The 24,854-nt window shown below is 46.8% G+C and overlaps 1 protein-coding gene across 6 annotated transcripts in view; it reads right to left on the bottom strand.

The window, feature by feature from the left end:
- PIAS3 (protein inhibitor of activated STAT 3) overlaps positions 1-24,854 on the bottom strand; it is a 47,038-nt gene that overhangs the window by 17,135 nt on the left and 5,049 nt on the right. Inside the window, exons 1-5 of one of the 6 annotated variants that reach the window (XM_058159849.1) lie at positions 19,583-19,710; positions 10,833-11,298; positions 7,634-7,718; positions 6,998-7,048; positions 5,395-5,485 (exon numbers count right to left, since the gene is read on the bottom strand). In XM_058159849.1, coding sequence (XP_058015832.1) covers positions 5,395-5,485; positions 6,998-7,048; positions 7,634-7,718; positions 10,833-11,298; positions 19,583-19,606 — 717 coding nt within the window. In that variant the 5' untranslated portion in view covers positions 19,607-19,710. Of the gene's footprint in view, positions 1-5,394; positions 5,486-6,997; positions 7,049-7,633; positions 7,719-10,832; positions 11,299-11,610; positions 11,759-11,787; positions 11,812-13,126; positions 13,593-19,582; positions 19,711-24,854 lie in introns of those variants that run through there. The other 5 variants (XM_058159851.1, XM_058159854.1, XM_058159850.1 and 2 more) reach the window with 5 other exon arrangements.

Here is a 24,854-nt window from a genome sequence, read left to right as displayed (position 1 = left end):
TAAAAAAAAAATCTATCTAAAAATTGTTTCCTATCTAATTCGTAATTTAGTTTTTTTCAGAATGAAATGGGAGCTTAGTTATGTAGAGTGACGCCGTATATTCTGCAATATTTACTTTTTTTTTTTTTTTTTGGTAAACTCATTCAACGAATCCATGCTCTGCAAGCTGAGATAACATGCACTGCATTGATGGCTTCACCCCGTTACACAGTAACTGTGAAATAAATCATAAAACAAAGTTCAGGAATATTTAGCCCATTGTTTTGCAAATCTAATGTAACTACAAACTGTACGATTGTTTGAAGAGAATAGAATAGAACAGAATAGAATAATATATACAGTATAATGGAATGGAATGAAATAGAATAGAATAGAATAGAATAGAATTTTTTTATTGGCCAAGTGTGATTGGACACACAAGGAATTTGTCTTGGTGCAGATGCTCTCAGTGTACATAAAAGAAAAGAAAATATACAATATATCATATTACACATATTGACGGCATGTAGAATTGTGTTAGCACAGAGTTGGAAACATCTGGATATCCCACCAGATCAAATTATAATTTAAAAAAAATATGAATGTGCAGAAATGGATAGATTATCGATGGAAATGAAGGAGAGGGAAGATACTGAGTACTATCGAATATGGAATAGATGGTATTCCTGGCTGGAGAGTAAGCATAAAACTTAAGAGAGATTTTTGTCATGAGACTAAATTCTGAATCAGGTTAAAATAATTTAAATAAGAATGTTGGTTCATTGAGACACTTAGAAGTAGAATCCGTATATAGAGGTTAAATAGAATAGAATAGAATAGAATAGAATTTTTATTGGCCAAGTGTGATTGGACACACAAGGAATTTGTCTTGGTGCATATGCTCTCAGTGTACATAAAAGAAAAAATACGTTCATCAAGGTACAACATTTACAACACAATTGATGATCAATATATCAATATAAATCATAAGGATTGCCAGCAACAAGTTATAGTCATACAGTCATAAATGGAAAGAGATTGGTGATGGGAACTATGAGAAGATTAATAGTAGTGCAGATTCAGTAAATAGTTTGACAGTGTTGATGGAATTATTTGTTTAGCAGAGTGATGGCCTTCGGGAAAAAACTGTTCTTGTGTCTAGTTGTTCTGGTGTGCAGTGCTCTATAGCGTCGTTTTGAGGGTAGGAGTTGAAACAGTTTATGTCCAGGATACGAGGGGTCTGTAAATATTTTCACATATATATATATATGTATATATATATAGGATAAGAGATATCGATGTGGGAAAAGCTGTTCTGAGTAATGTAATTTTGATGCGTTTGTATTTGTTTGTTTTATATATTTTTTGCTTTTGTGTATTGTGTATTTTTGCATTGTGTATTTTAACTTTTGAAAATTTAAAAAAAATATTTTAAAAAAAGATACCTTCATCAAGAATCGTATGGTACAACACTTAATGATAGTCATAGGGTACAAATAAGCACTCAGGAAACAATCAATATCAATATAAATCGTAAGGACACCAGCGACAAAGTTACAGTCATACAGTCATAAGTGGAAGGAGACGGGTGAAGAGAAATGCATCTGTACCACCAAACTTCTAAGCATCAGGAGGAAGGACAAGCAGTAAAAATGAAAGTGAAACCTTCTAAGCAGCTTATAAATGCAATATTAAAGAGCGCCTGTCATTTCAGATCCATCAGGGCAGCGCCTGTTAGCGGGCAACCGCTCACCTGCTTCCTCTCATGTCCCTCACCTTGCTGTATCCCTGCCACATCACCAGCCATCCCATTAAAGTGACTGGGACGGTTGGTGAGTCAACTGCGGGTCAGAGGAGCAGCCGCTGCGGGACGGAGATGACCGTAGCTCTTTTAAAAAGTATGATTTAAATCGAGTCGATTGAAATCAAGCCTTTTTACTAGCGATTTACATTGTGATTTAAATCAACTGGATTGAGATCAAATCCACCCCACCATAAACAGGGACCGCACCCCTTGGCTTGGGGTGATGTTATCGCCATAAAGTAAAGGTTCCCCTCGCACATGCGTGCTAGTCGTTCCCGCCTCTAGAGGGCGGTGCTCATCTCCGTTTCAAAGCCGAAGAGCCAGGGCTGTCCGAAGACGTCTCCGTGGTCATGTGGCCGGTATGACTCAACGCCAAAGGCGCACGGAACACTCTTCCCTTCCCACCAAAGGTGGTCCCTGTTTTTCTACTTGTGTTCTGTCCTCCTTCGCTTCCGTCTAAGTGATGGCTTAATTAGCCGGCACTATCAGCTCTGGCAGCAGACTAGCCAGCGTCTGCCAAGAGCCTTCGTTATCTTCTACAACGCTGGTGAGTCACCCAGGAACAAACTTCAGCTCTTAGTCAATCAGTGGATTTGCCTGTTACAAAGAGATACAGCAGGTCTCGCTGCCTTTTATACCCTGTGGGGTGTGGCTCCATGACTCAGCACTTCCTAGGCCTGCCCCACCCCTGCTTCTGTTGTTCCCTCCTTTCCTGCCTACGAAACCTAGGGTCCAGCCAGGCCTGATTGCCATCAGCTGGGTCTGAAGGCGTGGCCTGGGGGGGGAAAGAGTCAGGAGATGGAGGCCTCGTTATCTCTTCCACCTGGTTTGCTTCTGGCTCCTGGAGCTGAGCCAGGGGAGCTAGTGCTCCCGAGGTAAGTCCTGACGGTCCTTCCCCCTCACTTTCCAAGTCACTTTCTAGCAGGGGGACCGGCTCCAAGTCACTTTCTGGCAGGAGGCCCAGCTCGGGGGGTGGGGGGCAGACACAACAACTTGCATTTTTTACGTGCTTTCGAACTGCTAGGTTGGCAGATGCTGGGACAAGTCACGGGAGCTCAGCCCACTACGCAGCATGAGGTATTCGAACCGCTGAACTGCCGACCTTTTGATTGACAAGCTCAGCGTCTTAGCCACTGAGCCACTGCGTCCCTTCGCCATAAGCCAGGGTCAAATATTCCAAGAGACAGAAGTTGAGTTTTGAAGGAGACCGTTGGACTCCCAGGAAACACAAGCAATTAATGTTCCTGATGGAATTATTAAAAAAAAAATGACTTGGGTGAATAGCGATATTGATGGGAATTTTAAGATAACTTGCCTAAAAGCACATTGTGCTAAAATCCAAAAAGGCTTGTATTTAGGCTTGTTTGAGAAACTATTTGAATTTCTTTCACCCAGCCGAAAAAAGCGATCAAAAAGACCCAAGCAATCTCTCCACTACCAGCAATAAGCATTCAAATAATCATAGATTAATTCCAAAATTAACATCAGACCAACAATCAAGGGAACAAGACCCCAATCAAGGAACTGCTGAAGAGCCATCAGTAAACAGCCCCCTCCCAAAGTATCTCTAAGGCCGCCCCCTCCCCATATCCCCAGAGACAGGCAAGGCACCAAAATATAAACTGACAGCAAACAGCCCTCCTTTCTAGCATTGATGATGTTTCCTAGTTGGGTCATGAAACGTCTCCAGGAAAACAACCAAGCTCAGAGCCCACCAAGGACCTCACAGTCCTCCTCCTCCTCCTCCTCTTCCTCTCCACAACCCCCCTTCCCTTCTAGCACTGATGATGTTACCTAGTTGGGTCATGAAACGTCTGCAAGAAAACAAGCTAGCTCAAAGAGCACCCTGGATCCCCATATTCGTCTTCCTCCTCACAAATCCCACTCCTTTCTAGCACTGATGATGCTCCCTAGTTGGGTCATGAAACATCTGCAAGAAAACAAACAAGCTCAGAGACCAACAAAGGCCCCTCAGTCTCCTCCTCCTCTTCTTCTCCACCAACCCCACTGTCTTCTAGCACTGATGATGTTACCTAGTTGGGTCGTGAAACATCTGCAAGAAAACAACCAAGCTCTGAGAGCATCAAGGACCCAACAGTCCTTTTCCGCCTCCTCCTCCTCCTCCCCTCTCCACAAACCCCTTTCCCTTCTAGCACTGATGATGTTCCCTAGTTGGGTAATGAAACATCTGGAAGAAAACAACCAAGCTCTGAGAGCATCAAGGACCCCCAGTCCTCCTCCTCCATACAACCCTTTCCCTTCTAGCAGTGATAATGTTACCTAGTCGGTCATGAAATATCTCCAAGAAAAGAAGCAAGCTCAGAGACCACCGAGGAACCCACCCCTTGCAAAGGGGCTACCTGGACAATCTCTCTTCCTCACTACAGCCAAGAGACAGCGGGCCCGCCGAGGAAGGCTACTGTTGTGTTTCGTCCAATCTCACCGCAGCCGGGGCCTTCTTATCTGCTTCCGAACACGGAGGAATGCCCTAGTATGCCTCCCGGCCCCAGCCCTGGCTCCATGCCCAGACAGGCTGAGGAGGAGGAAGCACCTCCCGGCCCCAGCCCTGGCTCCATGCCCAGGCAAACGGAGCAACTAGACCCCTCCCCCTCCCCCACAGCATGTGAGCCTGAGGGAGGTCAATTGCCAACAGCTGCCGACTGGAGCAACCCTCGCGGCAGAAGACTTGATAGGCGGAGGCAACAGAAGGAAGGGAGGGGCAGGCCTGGATAAGTGCTGAGTCATGGAGCCACACCCCATGGCCTATATAAAGGACCTGCTTTCTGGCATTCTCTGAGTCAGGCAAAGTCTAAACATATCTTGCTGAAGTCACTTTCTGGTCTCCTGCCTGCCCTGAGGACTTTGCTAGGACTTTGGCAGAGCTGCAGAGGCACGCCTGATTCGGATTTCCCTGACCCGGCCGTCAGCGGAGGAGTGGGACACGACAGCTACCCATTCCCAACTGTCTTGGGGCATATTCTTTCCCCCTCGCCTCCGTCCGAGCGATGACTTAATTAGCCGGCAACTATCAGCTTCTGGCAGCAAACTAGCGAGCGTCTGCCAAGTGTCTCTGTTATCTCTCTTGATGCCGATGAGTCAACCAGGAACAAACAGTACTTCAGCTCTAGTTAAGCAGTTGATTTGCTTGCCACGAAGGGGTATAGCAGCCCTTGCTGCTTTTATATCCTGTGGGGTGTGGCTCCATGACTCAGCACTTCCTAGGCCTGCCCCACCCTCGCTTCTGTTGTTCCCTCCTCTCCTGCCTATGAAACCTAGGGTCCAGCCAGGCCTGATTGCCATCAGCTGGGTCTGGAGGCGTGGCCTGCAGGGGTTAAGAGTCAGGAGACGGAGGCCTCGTTATCTCCTCCACCTGGCCTGCCTCTGGCTCCTGGAGCTGAGCCAGGGAAGCCGGTGCTCCAATGGTAAGTCCTGATGGCCCTTCGCCCTCACTTTCCGAGTCACTTTCTGGCAGGGAGGCAAGCTCGGGGGGGGGGGCAGACACAACAGGGCAGGCTGAATTCCAAAAACAGGGAGCCCCTGAGTTGGGGGCTGCCTCAATCATCCAATCCTTTCCTTTCAAGCGTGGGGAACAGGAGACTCGGTCTACTCACAGGCAAAGGGCAAAGCTTCCCATTGATTTTCACAAACAAATTGGGAGGGAAGTAATCCTCTTGCGGGCAGCTGGTTTCGCATAAACAAAACCTGGAAAAAGAGAAAAAGACAAAGCCAGAGGAGTTAAGGGGAAAGGGATGGCAGAAGAATTCCAGATTCTATTAGCTGAAGTCCATGAAGGCATTGACCGGTAACAGCACAATAAACCTAGCACCATGAGGGCAAACCTGTGGCACGCGTAGCCATATTAGTGGGCACGCGAGGTCAGCTCCGCCAGATGATTTTCAGGCCTTCTGGGCCCACGGAAGTAGGGAAACAGGCTGTTTCCTGCCTCCGGAGGACCGGGGGGGGGTAGAAGAGAAGGCCTCTCTAGGAGTCCCTGGAGGCTGGGGACAGCACAAAACATCACTTCCTGTCCAACCGGAAGTTGGAAAACGGGCCTCTGGGGGGGGTGGGAAGGCCGTTTTCGCCCTCCCTAGACTCATAGAGAGGCTCTGGAGCCAGGTGAGAGAGAAAAATGGGCCTACAGGGCCATCGTGTGCCAGGAGCGGGGGGGTGGGGTCACGCACGCATGGGCAGAGCACATAGAATTATGGGTCAGGGCACATGCGTGCACAAACCACCACCCCTCCTGGCACGCGATGGCAAAAAGGTTAGCCACCATTGACCTAGCACAACACGCAAAAAGCAGAAGTGGCATTCAGCCGGTTTTGGACCAGTTCGCCCGAACCGGTAGCATCCCTCTCACCCACCCTGGCTCTATGCCATCCTAATTAAGGCACGTTTTTGAGGTCAGGCACAGGCACGGGAGGCGCGCGCACAAGCAAAGTGCATGTGTGGAAGACCGGGCGCATGTGCAGAAGGCAGATGCACATGGGAACTGGGGGGGAGGGGGAGTGGCACGCGCACCCAAAGCGAGCGTGTGCATGCTCTGCGAACTGGTAGTAACACGATGTAAACCACACCGCTGGCGAAAACATACACTTGCGAACCATATCAGAGACTAAAACCAGACAAATGTGGAAGTGGCCAAACTGTCAATACGTAGCAACAGTAGGAATTCAACTAAGTTTAAGCAAGAAGGGCTCCCTTACATACATCACAGAGCAAGAATTAGCCTGCAATACAAATTAGCCTGCAATACTAATTCTAACCACTGGGAAGGAAGGAAGGAAGGAAGGAAGGAAGGAAGGAAGGAAGGAAGGAAGGAAGGAAGGAAGGAAGGAAGGAAGGGCATTAGCAGTTAGACTTATTTACCGCTTTCCAGCCCTCTCTAAGCGGTTTACAGAGTCCGCCTCTTGCCCCCAACAATCTGGGTCCTCATTTTACCCACCTCAGGAGGATGGAAGGCTGAGTCAACCTTGATCCTGGTGAGATTTGAACTGCCAAATTGCAGGCAGCCGGCAGTTAGCAGAAGTACCCACACTCTCACCACTGCACTGCTGTGGCTCATAGTATCCTGCCTTGGGCAGGGGGTTGGATTAGAAGACCTACAAGGTCCCCTGGTGACGGATGAGTCAGGAACTCTCCTGCCCACTATAGCCCAAGCAACACATATTTTGCTGCTTTTTCAAACATTCTTTTAACTTAACCTTTTCTTACCTCAATTGCACCTGTACCGTATAATCACATTTGGCACCAGGTAAGATATCTCTGGAGGGGGGAGGGGGAAAAGAGAAGAAAAGAAGCTTAAATTTGATCCAGAAAATAACAAAGCAAATTTGGGAATCCCGTATGTATATGTAACAATTATTAGACCTCTCGTCCCATTGAACTAACTTCTGTGACATTACAGAATGCTGATGACATTCTGACAATCAGTAGGTAGGATCAGAGCTCATCAGAACCGCTGAAAAGGAAAAATAAATGGGTGGATGGAAAGAGGATAGGAGATATATATATATATGAGAAATATATATATTGTGGCTGTTGTTTGACATTCCAAACTTTACCCTGAAAAAAAATAATGAAAAGAACCAAAGTGAAGGGGGTCAACAGAACCGCGTTTCTCAAACTTCGGCAGTTTTTAAGAGGTGTGGGCTTCAATGCCCAGGCTGGCTGGGGAATTCTGGGAGTTGAAAGTCCACGCCTCTTAAAAGTTGTCGAAGTTGAGAAGAAGCAGTGGTGGGATTCAAATAGTTGCCTCTTGAAAAAAAAGCACCTTTGGGACAACCAGGAATCTGCAGGACTGAAAATCTCCATCACAAATAACAAGAGAGGGGAAAAAGGGACCCTTACCTGGAAGTGAGAATCTGTTGCACCTGTTGAGGAGTGAGAGCAAAGGTGAAGTGGGCTTCCTCGAATCTCTGGCTGTTCACCGAAGCTGCATGGAGAGAAGCACAATGTCAGGGAATACAAGGTCAGTAGGATTCAGCCGGTTAGTACAGGTTCAGGCGAACCGCTAATAGTGACCTGAGGGTGCCGCACACCCACCCGGGCGCAATCCCATCCTAGATCCAGTGGTGGGATTCAGCCAGTTCGCACCTATTCGGGAGAACCGGTTGTTAATTTCCTAAGCAGTTCAGGAGAACTGGTTGTTGGAAGAAAACTTATTTTGTTTTTTTCCACTTTACAGGGCTAATCCTGTAAGGAAGGCAACATTCTGGTGGTATTTCTAGCCTACTTTTTTATTGCCCTGCTTCTTACAGAAACAGCCTCTCTAGTTAACCCTTATTACATTGTAACAGCTAAGGCCCCACCAACATATGTAACATTGAGTTGGCCACACCCACACAGTCACATGACCACTGATCCATGCCTACTGAGCTGATCATTAGGGCAGAGAACCGGTTGTTAAATTATTTGAATCCCACCACTGCCTAGATCGCTGTGTTTTTGATGCCGCACGCATGCATGGACAGTGCGCGGGAGCAAATTGCCGTGTTTTGGGCCACCGCATGCATGCGTGGACGGCGCCCGTACATGCAAAGCTAGCGGGCGTGTGCACATGCTCACATTTCCAGCGCTGGGCGAACCGGTTGTTAGCCCACCTCTGGAATACATATTCAATTTTACACATGTTAACAGAAGTTAGAATTGTGTTTGCATAACAGCAGAAAAATGAAGAGATCCCAAAACAGAGGAAAATGTAATTTAAAATTAGAATGTGCAGAAATGGATAGATTAACACTTGGAATGAAGGAGAAGGAAGAAACCGAATGCTGTTGTGCCTCGTCCGCTTTCCCCGCAGCCGGGGCCTTCTTATCTGCTTCCGAACGCTGAGGAATGTCCTAGCATGCCTCCCGGCCCCAGCCCTGGCTCCATGCCCAGACAGGCTGAGGAAGAAGGGCCTCCAGCCCCCAGCCCTGGCTCCATGCCCAGGCAAACGGAGCAACTAGACCCCTCCCCCTCCCCCACAGCATGTGAGCCTGAGGGAGGTCAATTACCAACAGCTGCAGACTGGAGTGACCCTCGCTTCAGGAGAATTGATAAGCGGCGTCAACAGAAGGAAGGGAGGGGCAGGCCGGGATAAGTGCTGAGTCATGGAGCCACACCCCATGGCCTATATAAAGGATCTGCTTTCTGGCATTCTCTGAGTCAGGCAAAGTCTACCTTATCTTGCTGAAATCACTTTCTGGTCTCCTGCCTGCCTTGAGGACTTTGCTAGGACTTTGGGCAGAGCTGCAGAGGCAAGCCTGATTCGGATTTCCCTGACCCGGCCGTCAGCGAAGGAGTGGGACATGACAAATGCTTTGTAACCTGGGATTTGTTTTTAATCAATGGCTAGCTAGCAGAAACAGACGTTAAGAAATTTAAAAGCGTAAGAGAATGATTACATAAGGAAGGTTCACTAAAACGAATAAGCAAATATTATGTGATCATTGTTGCTGTGAATATTGTTATTATGATTACTACTTCTTAAAATTAACTGTACCCGGACAACACACTGTTTATGCAGAAACTGAATTTTTTTATGTTTAATAAAAAATAAATAAAAATAAAAAAAGAGAAGCACTGGTGATTCATGCCCACCCTCTGGATTTTAAAGGATGCCCGGAATTACGCCAAGCAGCCCCCCTGAAGCCTCCTTTTTGCTGCTAGGATGAAAATGGTGATGATGGTGGCAGAATGGAGCCCAAAACCTCTGCTGTTAAGTGGGGTTTGCTCCATTTTGCGACCTTCCTTGCCACCGTTGTTAAGTGAATCACTGCAGTGAGTAAAGTTAGGAACACGGTGGTTAAGTGAACCGGGCTGCCCCATTGGTTTTGCCCATCACAAAGTGGCAAAAAGGGATCGTGTGACCTTGGGACACTGCGACTGTCGTAGATACGAGTCAGTGGCCAAGCATCTGGATTTGGATCACAGGGATGATCCAAATGTGAAAAACAGTCACAGGTCCCCTTTTTCAGTGCCATTGTAACTTTGAGCGGTCACTAAATGCATTGTTGTTTAAGTCGAGGACGACCTGTATTGGGCATCTGCTCAGGGGTGGAATTCAGCCGGTTCGGATCGGTTTGGGCCGGTTCAGACCGCCATTTCCTCTGGTTAGGGTTAGAGAGACAGAGCTAGAAATCAGGTAAGATCTTGGATCTTACCATCTTACCAAGGGATCTTGGAGTCCTAGTGGACAACCATTTAGATATGAGCCAGCCGTGTGCAGCAGCTGCTAAAAAAGCCAACACAGTTCTGGGCTGCATAAACAGAGGGATACAATCAAGATCACGTGAAGTGTTAATACCACCTTATAATGCCTTGGTAAGGCAACACTTGGAATATTGCATTCAGTTTTGGTCGCCACGATGTAAAAAAGATGTTGAGACTCTAGAAAGAGTGCAGAGAAGAGCAACAAAGAGGATTAGAGGACTGGAGGCTAAAACATATGAAGAACGGTTGCAGGAACTGGGTATGTCTAGTTTAATGAAAAGAAGGACTAGGGGAAACATGATAGCAGTCTTCCAATATCTCAGGGGCTGCCACAAAGAAGAGGGAGTCAAACTATTCTCCAAAGCACCTGAGGGTAGAACAAGAAGCAATGGGTGGAAACTAATCAAGGAAAGAAGCAACTTAGAACTAAGGAGAAATTTCCTGATAGTTAGAACAATCAATAAGTGGAACAACTTACCTGCAGAAGTTGTAAATGCTCCATTTGCATTTTTAAGAAAATGTTGGATAATCATTTGTCTGAAATGGTGTAGTTTCCTGCCTGGGCAGGGGTTGGACTAGAAGACCTCCAAGGTCCCTTCCAACTCTGTTGTTATGTTATGTTATGTTATGTTATGTTTTGTCATGTCATGTCATGTCATGTCATGTCATGTCATGTCATGTCAAGATGGCAAGAGGAGCCCCATCTTGCTCCACGCGCCACAAAATAATAAGACCTCCCCGAAAATAAGGCCAAGCACTTATTTCAGGGTTGAAAAAAAATAATAAGACGGGGGTCTTATTTTCGGGGAAACACGGTAAGCAGAGCCCAAACCGGCCCAGGTAGAGGACTCACCCAAAGTGGTAGGTTTGATGAGTTCATCATACACGTCGTAAAAGGGCAGCCGGCGCATCTTCACGTCCGGATGGACGGGGTGGATGGGGGGCGAGAGGTGAGGCACGTCGGCCTCATGTTTGGACCCCAGCATCGGCACGGGAGGCAGCATGCCGGCCGGCACTCCGGACGCCACCCCGCCGTTGTCGTAAGGCAAGTGGCACATGGCGCCTTGAGTCAACGCTGTGGCCGAGGGCAGCTGCCCGGCTTGGAGGTGGAGCATGGACAAGTCCGAAGGGGTGAGGATCTTGCGGGGGAAACGCCTACGGTACAGCTCCTTGATTTTCATCTGGACGGCGGAGCTGCAGCCCGACTTCAGCAACTGCAGCGCCTTGGTGAGCAGCTCGTGTTTCCGCCCGCTCTTGTTCCGCCCGGCGAAGCCCAGAAGCACCTGCAGCTCCGAGACGCGAAAGCTCATAACCATGTGCTGGAGGACAAACGTAGATGAAGAGGAAAATTAAAAATGCGGATAATTGTATTTTTAAAAAAAAACTAAGAAAGAAAAATATTACGATTGTCCTCTACTCACGACAGCCCAATTAGGGACTGTTCAAAGTTATGGTTTGACGTTTTTATTCGGTTACCTGATAAAATAAGATACAAAATACAAAAGTAAATAGGAAAATGGTGGGAGAGGAAGAGAAGGACGATTAACATGAATGGTGGTGGACTTTAGGAGAAACCCTTCCATACTTCCACCTCTCACAATACTAGACAACACAGTATCAATGGTAGAGACCTTCAAATTTGTAGATTCTACCATATCGCAAGATCAAAAATGGACACCCAACATCAAAAACGTCATCAAAAAAGAACAACAAAGAATGTTCTTCCTGCGCCAACTCAGGAAGCTCAAAGTGCCCAAGGAGCTGCTGATCCAGTTCTACAGAGGAATTATTGAATCTGTCATTTGCACCTCTATAACTGTCTGGTTCGGTTCTGCAACCCAACAAGACAGACTTGATTTCTCTTCTCTTCTCTTCTCTTCTCTTCTCTTCTCTTCTCTTCTCTTCTCTTCTCTTCTCTTCTCTTCTCTTCTCTTCTCAGAAAAAACAATTGCTATCCAGCCTGCTTTCCATTGAGGACCTGAATACTGCACCAAAAACTCGCTTAACAAATTTCACCCTTAGCAATTTCACCCTTAGCAACATCAATCTGGGGCTCAATTATTGAGACTCAATTATTGAGTCTGTCATCTGCACCTCTATAACTATCTGGTTTGGTTCTGCAACCCAACAAGACAGACACAGACTTCAGAGGATTATTAGAACTGCAGGAAAAACCATGGCTACTAACCTTCCATGGAGGACCTGTATACTGCACGAATCAAGAAGAGGGCCGTGAAAATATTTACAGACCCCTCGCATCCTGGACATAAACTGTTTCAACTCCTACCCTCAAAACGACGCTATAGAGCACTGCACACCAGAACAACTAGACACAAGAACAGTTTTTTCCCGAAGGCCATCACTCTGCTAAACAAATAATTCCCTCAACACTGTCAAACTATTTACTGAATCTGCACTACTATTAATCTTCTCATCGTTCCCATCACTCATCTCCTCCCACTTATGACTGTAACTTGTTGCTGTATTCTTATGATTTATATTGTTTCCTAATATGATTTGATTGCTTATTCATACCCTGTGACTATCATTAAGTGTTGTACCTTATGATTCTTGACGAAGGTATCTTGTCTTTTTATGTACACTGAGAGCATGTGCCCCAAAGACAAATTCCTTCTGTGTACAATCACACTTGGCCAATAAAGAATCCCATTCTATTCTATTCTATTCTATTCTATTCTATTCTATTCTAATTCTATTCTATTCTATTCTTTTTTTAAAAATTTGCATTTATATCCCGCCCTTCTCCGAAGACTCAGGGCGGCTTACACTATGTCAAGCAATAGTCTTCATCCATTTGTATATTATATACAAAGTCAACTTTATTGCCCCCAACAATCTGGGTCCTCATTTTACCTACCTTATAAAGGATGGAAGGCTGAGTCAACCTTGGGCCTGGTGGGACTTGAACCTGCAGTAATTGCAAGCAGCTGTGTTAATAACAGACTGTCTTACCAGTCTGAGCCACCAGAGGCCCTATTGGATGTTAATGCCTTATTTTATGGCAACAGAGAGAGTTGGAAGTCAATATTTCTTTTTGGTTTTTTTTTTCCTTATCCTCCCTCACTTCTCTTCCTCTCCACCAGTTTCCTATTTACAACAGCACTGAAAAAAGGACGAACTTATCACCATTTCTCACACTTGTGACCGCCGCAGCAGCCCCGTGGTCAAAATTTGGACGCTTGGCAAATGCTTCATATTTATGACAGGCTGCAGGGGGGGTCACACGATCGCCTTTTGCGACCTTCTGACGGGCAAAAGTCCCTGGGGAAGCCCGATTCATTTAATTGCGGTCGTAAGTCGAGGATTAAGCGTCTTGATATTTCATTGGGTGGAATCCTTGGGGGTTTTCTGCGCTCGGTGGTTCTCTGGCAGACATTTCATGACCCAACTAGGTAACATCTTCAGTGCTCGAAGGGGCTGTTTAACACCTAACGACGACAACAGGGCAAGCCACTGTATATAAGGCCATCTTGCCTTCCATTGAGGACCTGTATACTGCACGAATCAAGAAGAGGGCCGTGAAAATATTTGCAGATCCCTCGCATCCTGGACATAAACTGTTTCAACTCCTACCCTCAAAACGACACTATAGAGCACTGCACACCGGAACAACTAGACACAAGGACAGTTTCTTCCCGAAGGCCATCACTCTGCTAAACAAATAATTCCCTCAACACTGTCAGACTATTTACTGAATCTGCACTACTATTAATCGTTTCATCGTTCCCATCACCAATCTCTTTCCACTTATGACTGTATGACTATAACTTGTTGCTGGCAATCCTTATGATTTATATTGATATATTGACCGTCAATTGTGTTGTAAATGTTGTACCTTGATGAACGTATCTTTTCTTTTATGTACACTGAGAGCATCTGCACCAAGACAAATTCCTTGTGCGTCCAATCACACTTGGCCAATAAAATTCTATTCTATTCTATTCTATTCTATTCTATTCTATTCTATTCTAATAAGCAGTGGGGGTGGACTAGATGACCTACAAGATCCCTTCCAACTCTGTTAATCTATGAAAGTGAACTTTATAACACCATTTTTTTTTATTTTTTTGGAGTTTCAAGATAATCCTATTCCACTGCTGGAATGGCCCAGACCTTAACCCAATTGAAAAACTATGGAGCCGACTCAAGAAACTGGTTAATCAGAAGCGACCCAGCCATAAAACCCAGTTAATAGAAGCCATCATTCCATCTTGGTTTCACATGATAACAGCTGCAGAACTCAAAGACTTGGTTGACTCCACGGGAAGACCTAGTAAGGCCGTCATTCATGCTAAAGGTTAACGAAGTATTAACTGACAAGGGGACAATTTTTGTATATCTCGCTTTTTTCTACATGTTTCACTTTCCTTCTTTGTACTGTCACTGCTATTCTAATAGCAAACCCTTCATAAAAGTTATTGCATTACATTCTTGATTCAATGATCTTTCCATTGATATATAATTTTATGGTACCGCTCCAAAAAAAAAGTGACCTGAGCATAACTCATAAAATCATCTGCTACAACGCCCTTCCTGTCAATGACTACTTCAGCTTCAACCACAACAATACACGAGCACATGATAGATTCAAACTTAAAGTGAACCGCTCCAATCTCGATTGTAGAAAATATGACTTCGGTAACAGAGTTGTTAATGCCTGGAATGCACTACCAGACTCCGTGGTCTCATCCCAAAATTCCCAAAACTTTAACCTGTCTACTGTTGACCTCACCCCGTTTCTAGGAGGTCTGTAAGGGGCGTGCATAAGAGCACCAGCGTGCCTTCCGTTCCTGTCCTAATGTTCCCTTTAGTTGTATTCATTTTGTGTGTTTATTTCATGCTTATACTTATATATATTGTTTCGTATGTGTTTGACAAAATAAATACTTTAAAAAAAAAAAATTAGCTAAGTTTTAGAAAATACACTTTTCCCAAAAGGTTTCCACAATTCTGGCCACTACTGTATTGTCTCCTATTGAACAAGCCATTATGGTACAGCTAACACACACACACCAGATCATCATCAAGGGCCGTGGTGTGGCTCAGGCTGTAAGAAGCCTGTTATTAAAACACAGCTGCCTGCAATTACTGCAGGTTCTAGTCCCACCAGGTCCAAGGTTGACTCAGCTTCCATCCTTTATAAGGTAGGTAAAATGAGGACCCAGATTGTTTGGGGGGGGGGGAATAAGTTGACTTTGTAAATATACAAATAGAATGAGACTATTGCCTTACACACTGTAAGCCGCCCTGAGTCTTCGGAGAAGGGCGGGATATAAATGTAAACAAACAAAAAAAATCATTTGGGGGTGATTTAGTTTCATTTAGCGACCTTTCAAAGTTACAACGGCGCTGTACAAGGCGAGTTATGACTTTATAACAACTGTGGCAAGAAAGGTCCGAAAATGGGGCAACATTCACTTAACAGCGGTCTCACTTAGCAAAAAAATAAATAATAATGGGGGGGGCCTTCATTGTGGTCGTAAGTCGAGGACTACCTGCAGAACATTCTCCAGAACTGTTCTAAGTCTCTAAGCCAGTGATAGTTAACCCTTCTGGTGCTGAGTGCCCAAAGCGCATATGTGTGCCTGCAAATGAACACAAGTGTGCCAGACCCCCCCCATTATGCAATGCGAGCGCCCCTGCGCATACCCCCCGCCCCCGCATGCACATCCGTCCCCTTCGCATGCACCCTGCCCCCCCTCTGCGCAGCCACCTCACCTCCGCCCCTCATTTTGGCTTGAAGTTTGGTGCAGGAGGCTTTCCAAGCCGAAAACAGGGGGTCGTGTGTCCCATTTTGGGCCTAGAAAGCCTCCTGCACCAACCTGCCCCCTCGCCCTTGCCTCATGTCCCTTGCTCCCACGTATGCTGGCCGGCGGAAGGCGTGCGCGCATGCACGATGGAGCTGGGCTGGGGTGCCATAGGTTCGCCATCATGGCTCTAAGCCCCCAAGAACAGATTTGACAATGGATGATCAGAGATTGACAGCTGCTGCACGGGCCTCTGTGGCTCAGACTGGTAAGACAGACTGTTATTAACAGCAGCTGCTTGCAATTACTGCAGGTTCGAGTCCCACCAGGCCCAAGGTTGACTCAGCCTTCCATCCTTTATAAGGTAGGTAAAATGAGGACCCAGATTGTTGGGGGCAATAAAAGTTGACTTTGTATATAAATATACAAATAGAATGAAGACTATTGCTTGACATAGTGTAAGCTGCCCTGAGTCTTCGGAGAAGGGCGGGATATAAATGCAAATTTTTTTAAAAAATTGATAGCTGCCGCACATCATTTTAACGTAATTTTCTCTAGTTGCTTCTCAAGCCCAATCTCTCACGCACATAAAACACCCCATCATGGCCCTCTCAACAGGCAGCTAGAGCAAACCTCCCCTGGGTTAATGAAATATGGGACAAACAAGAAACACAAACACACACAAACACACACACAGACGAAAGGGGCCAGCAGGGATGAATCTTGGCTGCTGCAAATAAGCCAATTTCCAAGAAAGAGAGAAGAGTAGGAAATTGAGAAGGCAGTCCAGGATCTCGGCTTATGGGTGGGACCACTCAAATCTTTGAAAAAACAGCATTCGTGCAGCCCTCCATGTGTTGAAAAAGGACCCTCCTGTTTTTGGTATTGTTTTGATCTTCCCTTCCCTTCCCTTCCCTTCCCTTCCCTTCCCTTCCCTTCCCTTCCCTTTCCTCCTTCCTTCCTTTCTCTCTCTCTCTCTTTCCTTTCTTTTTTTTCTTTCCTTTCCTCTCCTTTCCTCCTTCCTTCCTTCCTTCCTCTCTCTTTCTCTCTTTCCTTTTTTTCCCTTTCTTTTTGTAGGTAAGTGACATGATTAGGAGTTAGGTAGAATAGAAAGAAAATGATTTTTTAAAATCACGGATGATGTGATTGAAAGTTAGAAGAAGAGACAGAAATAAAGAGAAAAGGGGAATATTGGTATATACATTTTTATGTAATAAAATAAGGAGTCATAGCAAGAGAAAATATGGAATAACTGAATAAGGAAAAATTGTAACTTTATATAAATATGTATCGCTATTAGCTGATCAGGAGGAAATGGGGATTTTGCAGTAACCTTCCCCCAGAGAGGGGAGGGAATGGAGATTTTACAATATCCTTCCCCTTGAGTGTGAAGGGAATGGAGATTTTGCAGTATCCTTCCCCTGGAGTGAGGAGGGAATGGGGATTTTACAGTATCCTTCCCCTGGAGTGAGGAGGGAATGGAAATTTTGCAGTATCCTTCCCCTGGAGTGAGGAGGGAATGGGGATTTTACAGTATCCATCCCCTGGAGTGAGGAAAGAATGGAGATTTTATAGTATCCTTCCCCAGAGTGTGAAGGGAATGGAGATTTTGCAGTATCCTTCCCCTGGAGTGAGGAGGGAATGAGGATTTTGCAGTATCCTTCCCCAGGAGTGGGGTGGGAATGGGGATTTTGCAGTATCCTGCCCCTGCCCCGCCCACCAAGCCCCGCCCCTCCGAACTGGTAGTAAAAAAAATTTGAAACACACCACTGGATTAAACAACTGCTACAATCCCTTGATCTTGGAGACTAAACTAGAGGTAATCCTCAACTTACAACAGTTGGTTTTTTAGTGACCATTCAAAGTTGCAATGAGACTGAAAAAGGGGACCCAAGACCTGTTTTTTTATGATCGTTGCAGCATTCCCGCCCCACCCCATAGTTGCGTGGTTTACACTCAGATGCTTGAACAAGGTATTTATGACCGTCGCTAGGGTCCCAGAGTCATGTGATCACCTTTTGCGACAAGCAAAACTAACAGGGATGCCTGATTCGCTTAAGGACCGGGTTTACTATTTTAACGACCTTGCAGTGATCCGTGCAGAGAAAAGTCGTAAAAGAGGGGCAAAAAAACCTCAACTTGGCAAATATCTCGCTTTGCAACATAAACGCTGGGCTCCACTGTGGTCGTAACTCGAGGACGACCTGCATTAGTCCGATTCATCGATCTGTTTAAGACACAGTTGCCTGACCCAAGTCACCACACACAACACCGCTGGGTCCAGGCAACAATTTCCGACCCAAATCAAGAACCTGCATTCTGCCTTAATGCTCTAACTCAGGGGGTCTCCAACCTTGGCAACTTTTAAGACTTGTGGACTTCAACTCCCAGAGTGCAGCCCCCTCCCCAAAGACAGGCGAGCCCCCCCCTCAAACTGCATCCCTTGCCCCCCTCTCTTCATCCCCCCTCCCCCTTCCCTTCCCTCCCCCACCCTTATATTCCTGGATCCCCTCCTCAAAATTATCCCCCACCCCCAATCCTGCCCCTCCCAGGACCTTTGCAGCCCCTCCCAAAGACAGGCGAGCCCCCACTCAAACTGCATCCCTTGCCCCTCCCTCATCCCCTCCCTCCCCCAGCCCACCCTTAACTTCTGGATCCCCTCCTCAACAACGTCCCCCACCCCACCCCACCCCCAATCCTGCCCCTCCCAGGACCTTTGCAGCCCCTCCCAAAGACAGGGAGCCCCTCAAACTAAATCCCTTGCCCCTCCCTCCCTCCCTCCCCCAGCCCACCCTTAACTTCTCTGGATCCCCTCCTCAAAATTGTCCCCCCAATCCTGCCCCCCAGGACCTTTGCAGCCCCTCCCAAAGACAGGCAAGCCCCCACCTCTCAAATTGAACTTTGCCCCTCCCTCATCCCCTCCCTCCCCCAGCCCACCCTTAACTTCTCTGGATCCCCTCCTCAACAACGTCCCCCACCCCACCCCACCCCCAATCCTGCCCCTCCCAGGACCTTTGCAGCCCCTCCCAAAGACAGGGAGCCCCTCAAACTAAATCCCTTGCCCCTCCCTCCCTCCCCCAGCCCACCCTTAACTTCTCTGGATCCCCTCCTCAAAATTGTCCCCCAATCCTGCCCCCCAGGACCTTTGCAGCCCCTCCCAAAGACGGGCGAGCCCCCACCTCTCAAATTGAACTTTGCCCCTCCCTCATCCCCTCCCCTTCCCCAACCCACCCTTAACTTCTCTGGATCCTCCTTCCTCAAAATTGTCCCCCCAATCCTGCCCCTCCCAGGACCTTTGCAGCCCCTCCCAAAGACGGGCAAGCCCCCACCTCTCAAATTGCATCCCTTGCCCCCTCCTCCTTCCCTACCCTCAAGCCCACCCTTAACTTCTCTGGATCCCCTCCTCAAAATTGTCCCCCAATCCTGCCCCTCCCAGGACCTTTGCAGCCCCTCCCAAAGACGGGCAAGCCCCCACCTCTCAAATTGCACCCCTTGCCCCCTCCTCCTTCCCCTATCCCCAAGCCCACCCTTAACTTCTCTTGATCCCCCTCCCACAAAACTGTCCCACCCCACCCCCAATCCTGCCTCCTGGACCTTTGCAGCCCCTCCCAAAGACAGGCGAGCCCCCACCACCACCTCTCAAATTGCATCCCTTGCGCCCCCGCCGCCCAATCCTCTTCCCCAATTCCCTCTCCTCATCCTCCCATCTCCCGAGATCCCAGCTCGCCGAGGATAATGGGCTTTGTAGTCCCGCCCCTCTCTCTCTCTCTGGTGTCTCTCTTCCCCCCCACCCTCGCTCGCTCCTTCTCTCTCTCTCTCTCTCTCTCCCGCCTACCTTCAGCTCAGCCGCCTCCGCCATCTTGAGGCATCGTCGCCCCTCGGCAGGGACCGGGGAGAAATTCTTCCGCCGAGGACGAAGCGCGCGATAGACAATAGCAAGCGAAACGCCAGCCTGGTGGCCACGCCCACCCCTCCTTTTCTCTCCTCTCCCCTCCCTCCCTCCCTCCCTCCGGAAGGGCGGGGGCGGCGAGGGGTGGAGGAGGAGGAGGGGCGGGGCCTGGGAAGCGCCGTAAAGGAAGCACACAGGCGGGGGGGGGCTTAAGGGAGCGTGGGCAAAGTGCCAGCCGCGCGCCCAGGCGGAGGTGGAGGGGAAATGCTCGATGGGAGCAGCAGAAAAACGGTTTCGGATTCAGATTTAACAAGAGTTGGAAGGGACGTTGGAGGTCATCTAGTCCAACCCCCTGCCCTAGCAGGAGACCCTGCACCATTTCTGACAGATGGCAGCCCAGTTTCTTCTTGAAAGCTTCCAGGGATGAAGCTCTCGCAATTTCTGAATAACAGAATAATAACAATAACAAGAGTTGGAAGGGACCTTGGAGGTCATCTAGTCCAACCCCCCCATCCACCCACCCCTGCCCAAGCAGGAGACCCTACACCATTTCTGACAGGTGGCAGTCCAGCCTCTTCTGGAAAGCTACCAGGGAAAGCTTCCTCACCATATCTCTGACATCAATACAATTGAACGTGTCCAGAAATATTTTACAAGAAGAGTTCTCCACTCCTCTGAAACCAACAAAATACCTTATCCCACCAGACTTGAAATCCTAGGCTTGGAAAACTTGGAACTCCGTCGCCTTCGACAAGACCTAAGTTTAACTCATAGAATCATCTATTGTAATGTCCTTCCTGTCAAAGACTACTTCAGCTTTAATTGCAATAATACAAGGGCAACCAATAGATTTAAACTTAATGTCAACCGCTTTGATCTAGATTGCAGAAAATATGACTTCTGTAACAGAATCATCAGTGCTTGGAATACTTTACCTGACTCTGTGGTCTCTTCCCATAATCCTAAAAGCTTTAACCAAAAACTTTCTACTATTGACCTCACCCCATTCCTAAGGGGACCATAAGGGGCGTGCATAAGCGCACAAACGTGCCTACCGTTCCTGTCCTATTGTTTTTCTTTTCTTCTATACCTTTATATACTATATAACCTTTCTGTATGATAGTTACATATATTGTTGTGACAAAATAAATAAATAAAATAAATAAATAAATAAAATGAAGCTCTTGCAATTTCTGAATTTAGATTAACAGAGTTGGAAGGGACCTTGCAGGTCATCTAGTCCAAGCAGGAGACCCTACACCATTTCTGCCAGATGGCACTCCAGCCTCTTCTGGAAAGCTTCCAGGCATGAAGCTCTCGCAATTTCTGAATAACAGAATAATAACAGAGTTGGAAGGGACCTTGGAGGTCATCTAGTCCAACCCCACCCACCCACCCGTGCCCAAGCAGGAGACCCTACACTATTTCTGACAGGTGGCAGTCCAGCCTCTTCTGGAAAGCTTCCAGGGATGAATTTCTGAATTTAGATTAACAGAGTTGGAAGGGACCTTGGAGGTCATCTAGTCCAACCCCCTGCCCAAGCAGAAGACCCTGCACCGTTTGTGACAGATGGCAGTCCAGTCTCTTCTTGAAAGCCTCCAGAGATGAAGCTCCCACAACTTCCGAAGGTAACTTGTGTTCCATCAGTTGATTTTTCTCACTGTCAGAAAATTCCTCCTTATTTCCAGGTTGAATCTCTCCTTGCTCAGTTTCCATCCGTTGTTGCTTCTTCTCCTGCCTTCAGGTTCTTTGGAGAATAGCTGGACCCCCTTCCTCCTCTCTGGGACAGCCCCTCAAATATTGGAATATATTCTCCTGTCTCCCCTGGTCCTTCTCTTCACTAGACCAGCCAGGCCCAGTTCCTGCAACCGTTCTTCATATGTTTGAGCCTCCGGTCCCCTCATCATCCTGGTTGCTCTTCTCTGCACTTTTTCTAGAGTCTCAACCTCTTTTTTATTGCGTGTTGACCAAAACTGGATGCAGGACTCTAGGTGTGGCATTACTAAGGCTTTATAGAGTAGTATTAGTACCTCCCTTGATCTTGATTGTATCCCTCTGTTAATGCGATTTAGGCTTAAGCATGTTGTAGCATGTTTTAAGCGTGAGAATCCACCCAAAAGTCAGATGGCAAATTGCCAAAGGCAGTTCATTTAATGTCCGTTCTAAGTTAGAAGGGTACTGAAAAAAGCTACTTATTATCTCCGCCTGCTTGTCAACCGGGAAGGGCTGCTGGTATCCTGAAGACTTCCTTGGTGAAGCTCCACAGGTCCTCGACTTACGACAGCTTACTTAGTGACCATTTGGAGTTACAACGGCGCAGAAAAAAGGGACTCCTAACCATTTTTCACACTTACGACCATTGCAACCCCACCGTGGCTACGTGATCAGAATTTGGATGCTTGGCAACTGGTTCATACTTATGACGGTCGCAATGTTCCGGGGTCATGTGATCCCCTTTTGCGACCTTCTGACAAGCGGTCAGTGGGGGAAGCCATATTCACTTAATAACCATATTAAGTTAACAACTGCAATGATTCACTTAACAAATGTGGCAAAAGAGGTCGTAAAATGGGACGAAATGCAGTTAGCATATGTCTCGCTTAGCCACAGAAATTTTGGGCTCAATTGCAGTCGTAAATCGAGGACTATCTGGATGCAAATCCGACCATCAGGATTTATGTACACAAGCTGGGTTAGCCCCAACTCAACTTAGTTGAGGCTTAGTGAATAAATTGTGGTTAAACAAATTAACATTTGATGAGTGGATGAACAGAATATAACCTCTGGTTATATAAATAAATATATATAATAAATAAATATATATATATAAATAAATATATATATATAAATATATATAAAGGGCCTCTGGTGGTGCAACAGGCTAATGCAGCCTATTATTAACAGCAGCTGCTTGCAATTACTGCAGGTTCAAGTCCCACCAGGCCCAAGGTCAACTCAGCCTTCCATCCTTTATAAGGTAGGTAAAATGAGGACCCAGATTGTTGGGGGGCAATAAGTTGACTTTGTATATAGTATACAAATGGATGAAGACTATTGCTTGACATAGTGTAAGCCGCCCTGAGTCTTCGGAGAAGGGTGGGATATAAATGCAAAAAATAAAAATAAAAAAAAATAACCTCAACTATCTTATAATGAAAAATATAAGCTGCAGTCCTAATCATCATTAGTGAATTTTTGTACCAGTTTATCTATTCAAGTCTTCTAATGTGGACCCCAAAAATTTCTGCTCTTAAGCGGGACGTCCGTTAAGTGACATTTACCCCATTTTACAACCTTACTTGCCACCGTTGTTAAATGAATCACGACAGCTGTTACGTTAGTAACATCGTTGTTAAGTGAATCTCACTTCCCCATGGACTTTGCTCGTCAGAAGGTCGCAAAAGCGGATCGCACGACCCCTAGCACACTGCGACGGTCGTAAGTATGAGGCAGATGCCACTCATCTGAATTTTGAGCACACGTCCATAAGGACGCCTCAACGGTCGTAAGAATGAAAAACATCACAAGAGGTGCTCGATTGCTACAAAGGTCGTAATGGTCCCAAGTCACATTTTTCAGCGCCCTTGTGACTTCGGACGGTCACTGAACGAACTGTCGTAAGTCGAGGACTTTTTACCCATACACGTGACAGTATAAAAAAACGAAATTACAATTGCTTTACGCTGAGCCTGCAGAACACTCGTGATCTCATTCCAGCAGGCAAGAGACCGTAGGTTAACATATTCAAAACCGCAGTTTAGACTTCCTGTTGCAGCAAATTCCTTGCTCGGCCCAGGAATTCAAAAGATAAACAAGAATGACTCCCTGCAAAGACTGGAATTCTCGCCAAGCTGGTTATAGCCAGTCGATGCCACTGCCTCGGTGGTCAAGGGGGGGTGGGATTTGTCCCTGGTGTCCGATGCCAATGCCATCCCTGCAAACTCTCCCCGTTGTTCAGAGAGCAAACTTGGCCCAAAGGAGTTTTTAGATATTTTACATTTAGATTAACAGAGTTGGAAGGGACCTTCTAGGTCATCTAGTCCAACCCCCTACCCAAGCAGGAGACCCTGCACCATTTCTGACAGATGGCAGCCCGGTCTCTTCTTGAAAGGCTCCAGGAATGAATCTCCCACAACTTCCAAAGGCAACTTCTGTTCTATGGGTTGATTGTTCTCACGGTCAGAAAATTCCTCCTTATTTTAAGGTTGAATCTCTCTCCTTGATCAGTATCCATCCGTTGTTCCTTGTCTGGCCTTCAGGTGCCTTGGAAAATAGCTTGACCCCCTTCCTCCTCTCTGTGGCAGCCCATAAAATATTAGAAGATGCTCTCCTATCTCCCCTGGTCCTTCTCTTCACTAGACTAGCCAAGCCCAGTTCCTGCAATCGTTCTTCAAAGCCTCCAGTCCCCTCATCATCCTGGTTGCTCTTTGCACTTTTCCTAGAGTCTCAACATCAACATCCAACTGAGGTCTTATCAAGGCATTACAAAGTTCACTTTAACAGATTAACAGAGTTGGAAGGGACCTTGTAGGTCATCTAGTCCAACCCTCCGCCCAAGCAGGAGAGCCTTCACCATTTCTGACAGATGGCAGTCCAGTCTCTTCTTGAAAGCCTCCAGGGATGAAGCTCTCACAACTTCCGAAGGCAACTTCTATTCCATCGGTTGATAGTTCTCACGGTCAGAAAATTCCTCCTTATTTCCAGGTTGAATCTGTCTCCTTGGTCAGTTTCCATCCGTTGTTCCTTGTCTGGCCTTCAGGTGCTTTGGAAAATAGCTTCACCCCCTTCCTCCTCTCTGGGGCAGCCCCATTGCCTTTCAATGGATGCCTACAGCTTTTACAAGCGACACCAGAAACAAACCACTTGGAAGGTGGGTTTGCACAACCCACCGGGCTCAAATAGAAATGGGGGACCTGCAGTTCCCTACAGTTCTTCTTGGCTTAGAATTAATCCCCCCACCCCACCCGCATTCCTTTGAATTACAGGTAGTCCTTGATTTACAACAGTTTAGTGTTTAGTGACCGTTCGAAGTAAAAAAAAAAAGCCGACTTACGACCATTTTTCACGCTTACGACCGTTGCCGCATCCCCCACGATCCTGTGATCCGGATTCAGATGCTGGGTAACTGACTCATATTCATTCGGATAAGCCAAGTCAATAAGGGAAGGCAGATTCCCTTTAACAACCGTGCCACAAACTTCACAACTGCAATGATTCG

Source organism: Ahaetulla prasina, chromosome 17 (genome assembly GCF_028640845.1).
Source record: "Ahaetulla prasina isolate Xishuangbanna chromosome 17, ASM2864084v1, whole genome shotgun sequence".
Lineage (NCBI taxonomy): Eukaryota > Metazoa > Chordata > Lepidosauria > Squamata > Colubridae > Ahaetulla > Ahaetulla prasina.
The sequence above is the reverse complement of the archived record's forward strand: the minus strand, read 5'-3'. Positions and strand labels throughout refer to the sequence as shown.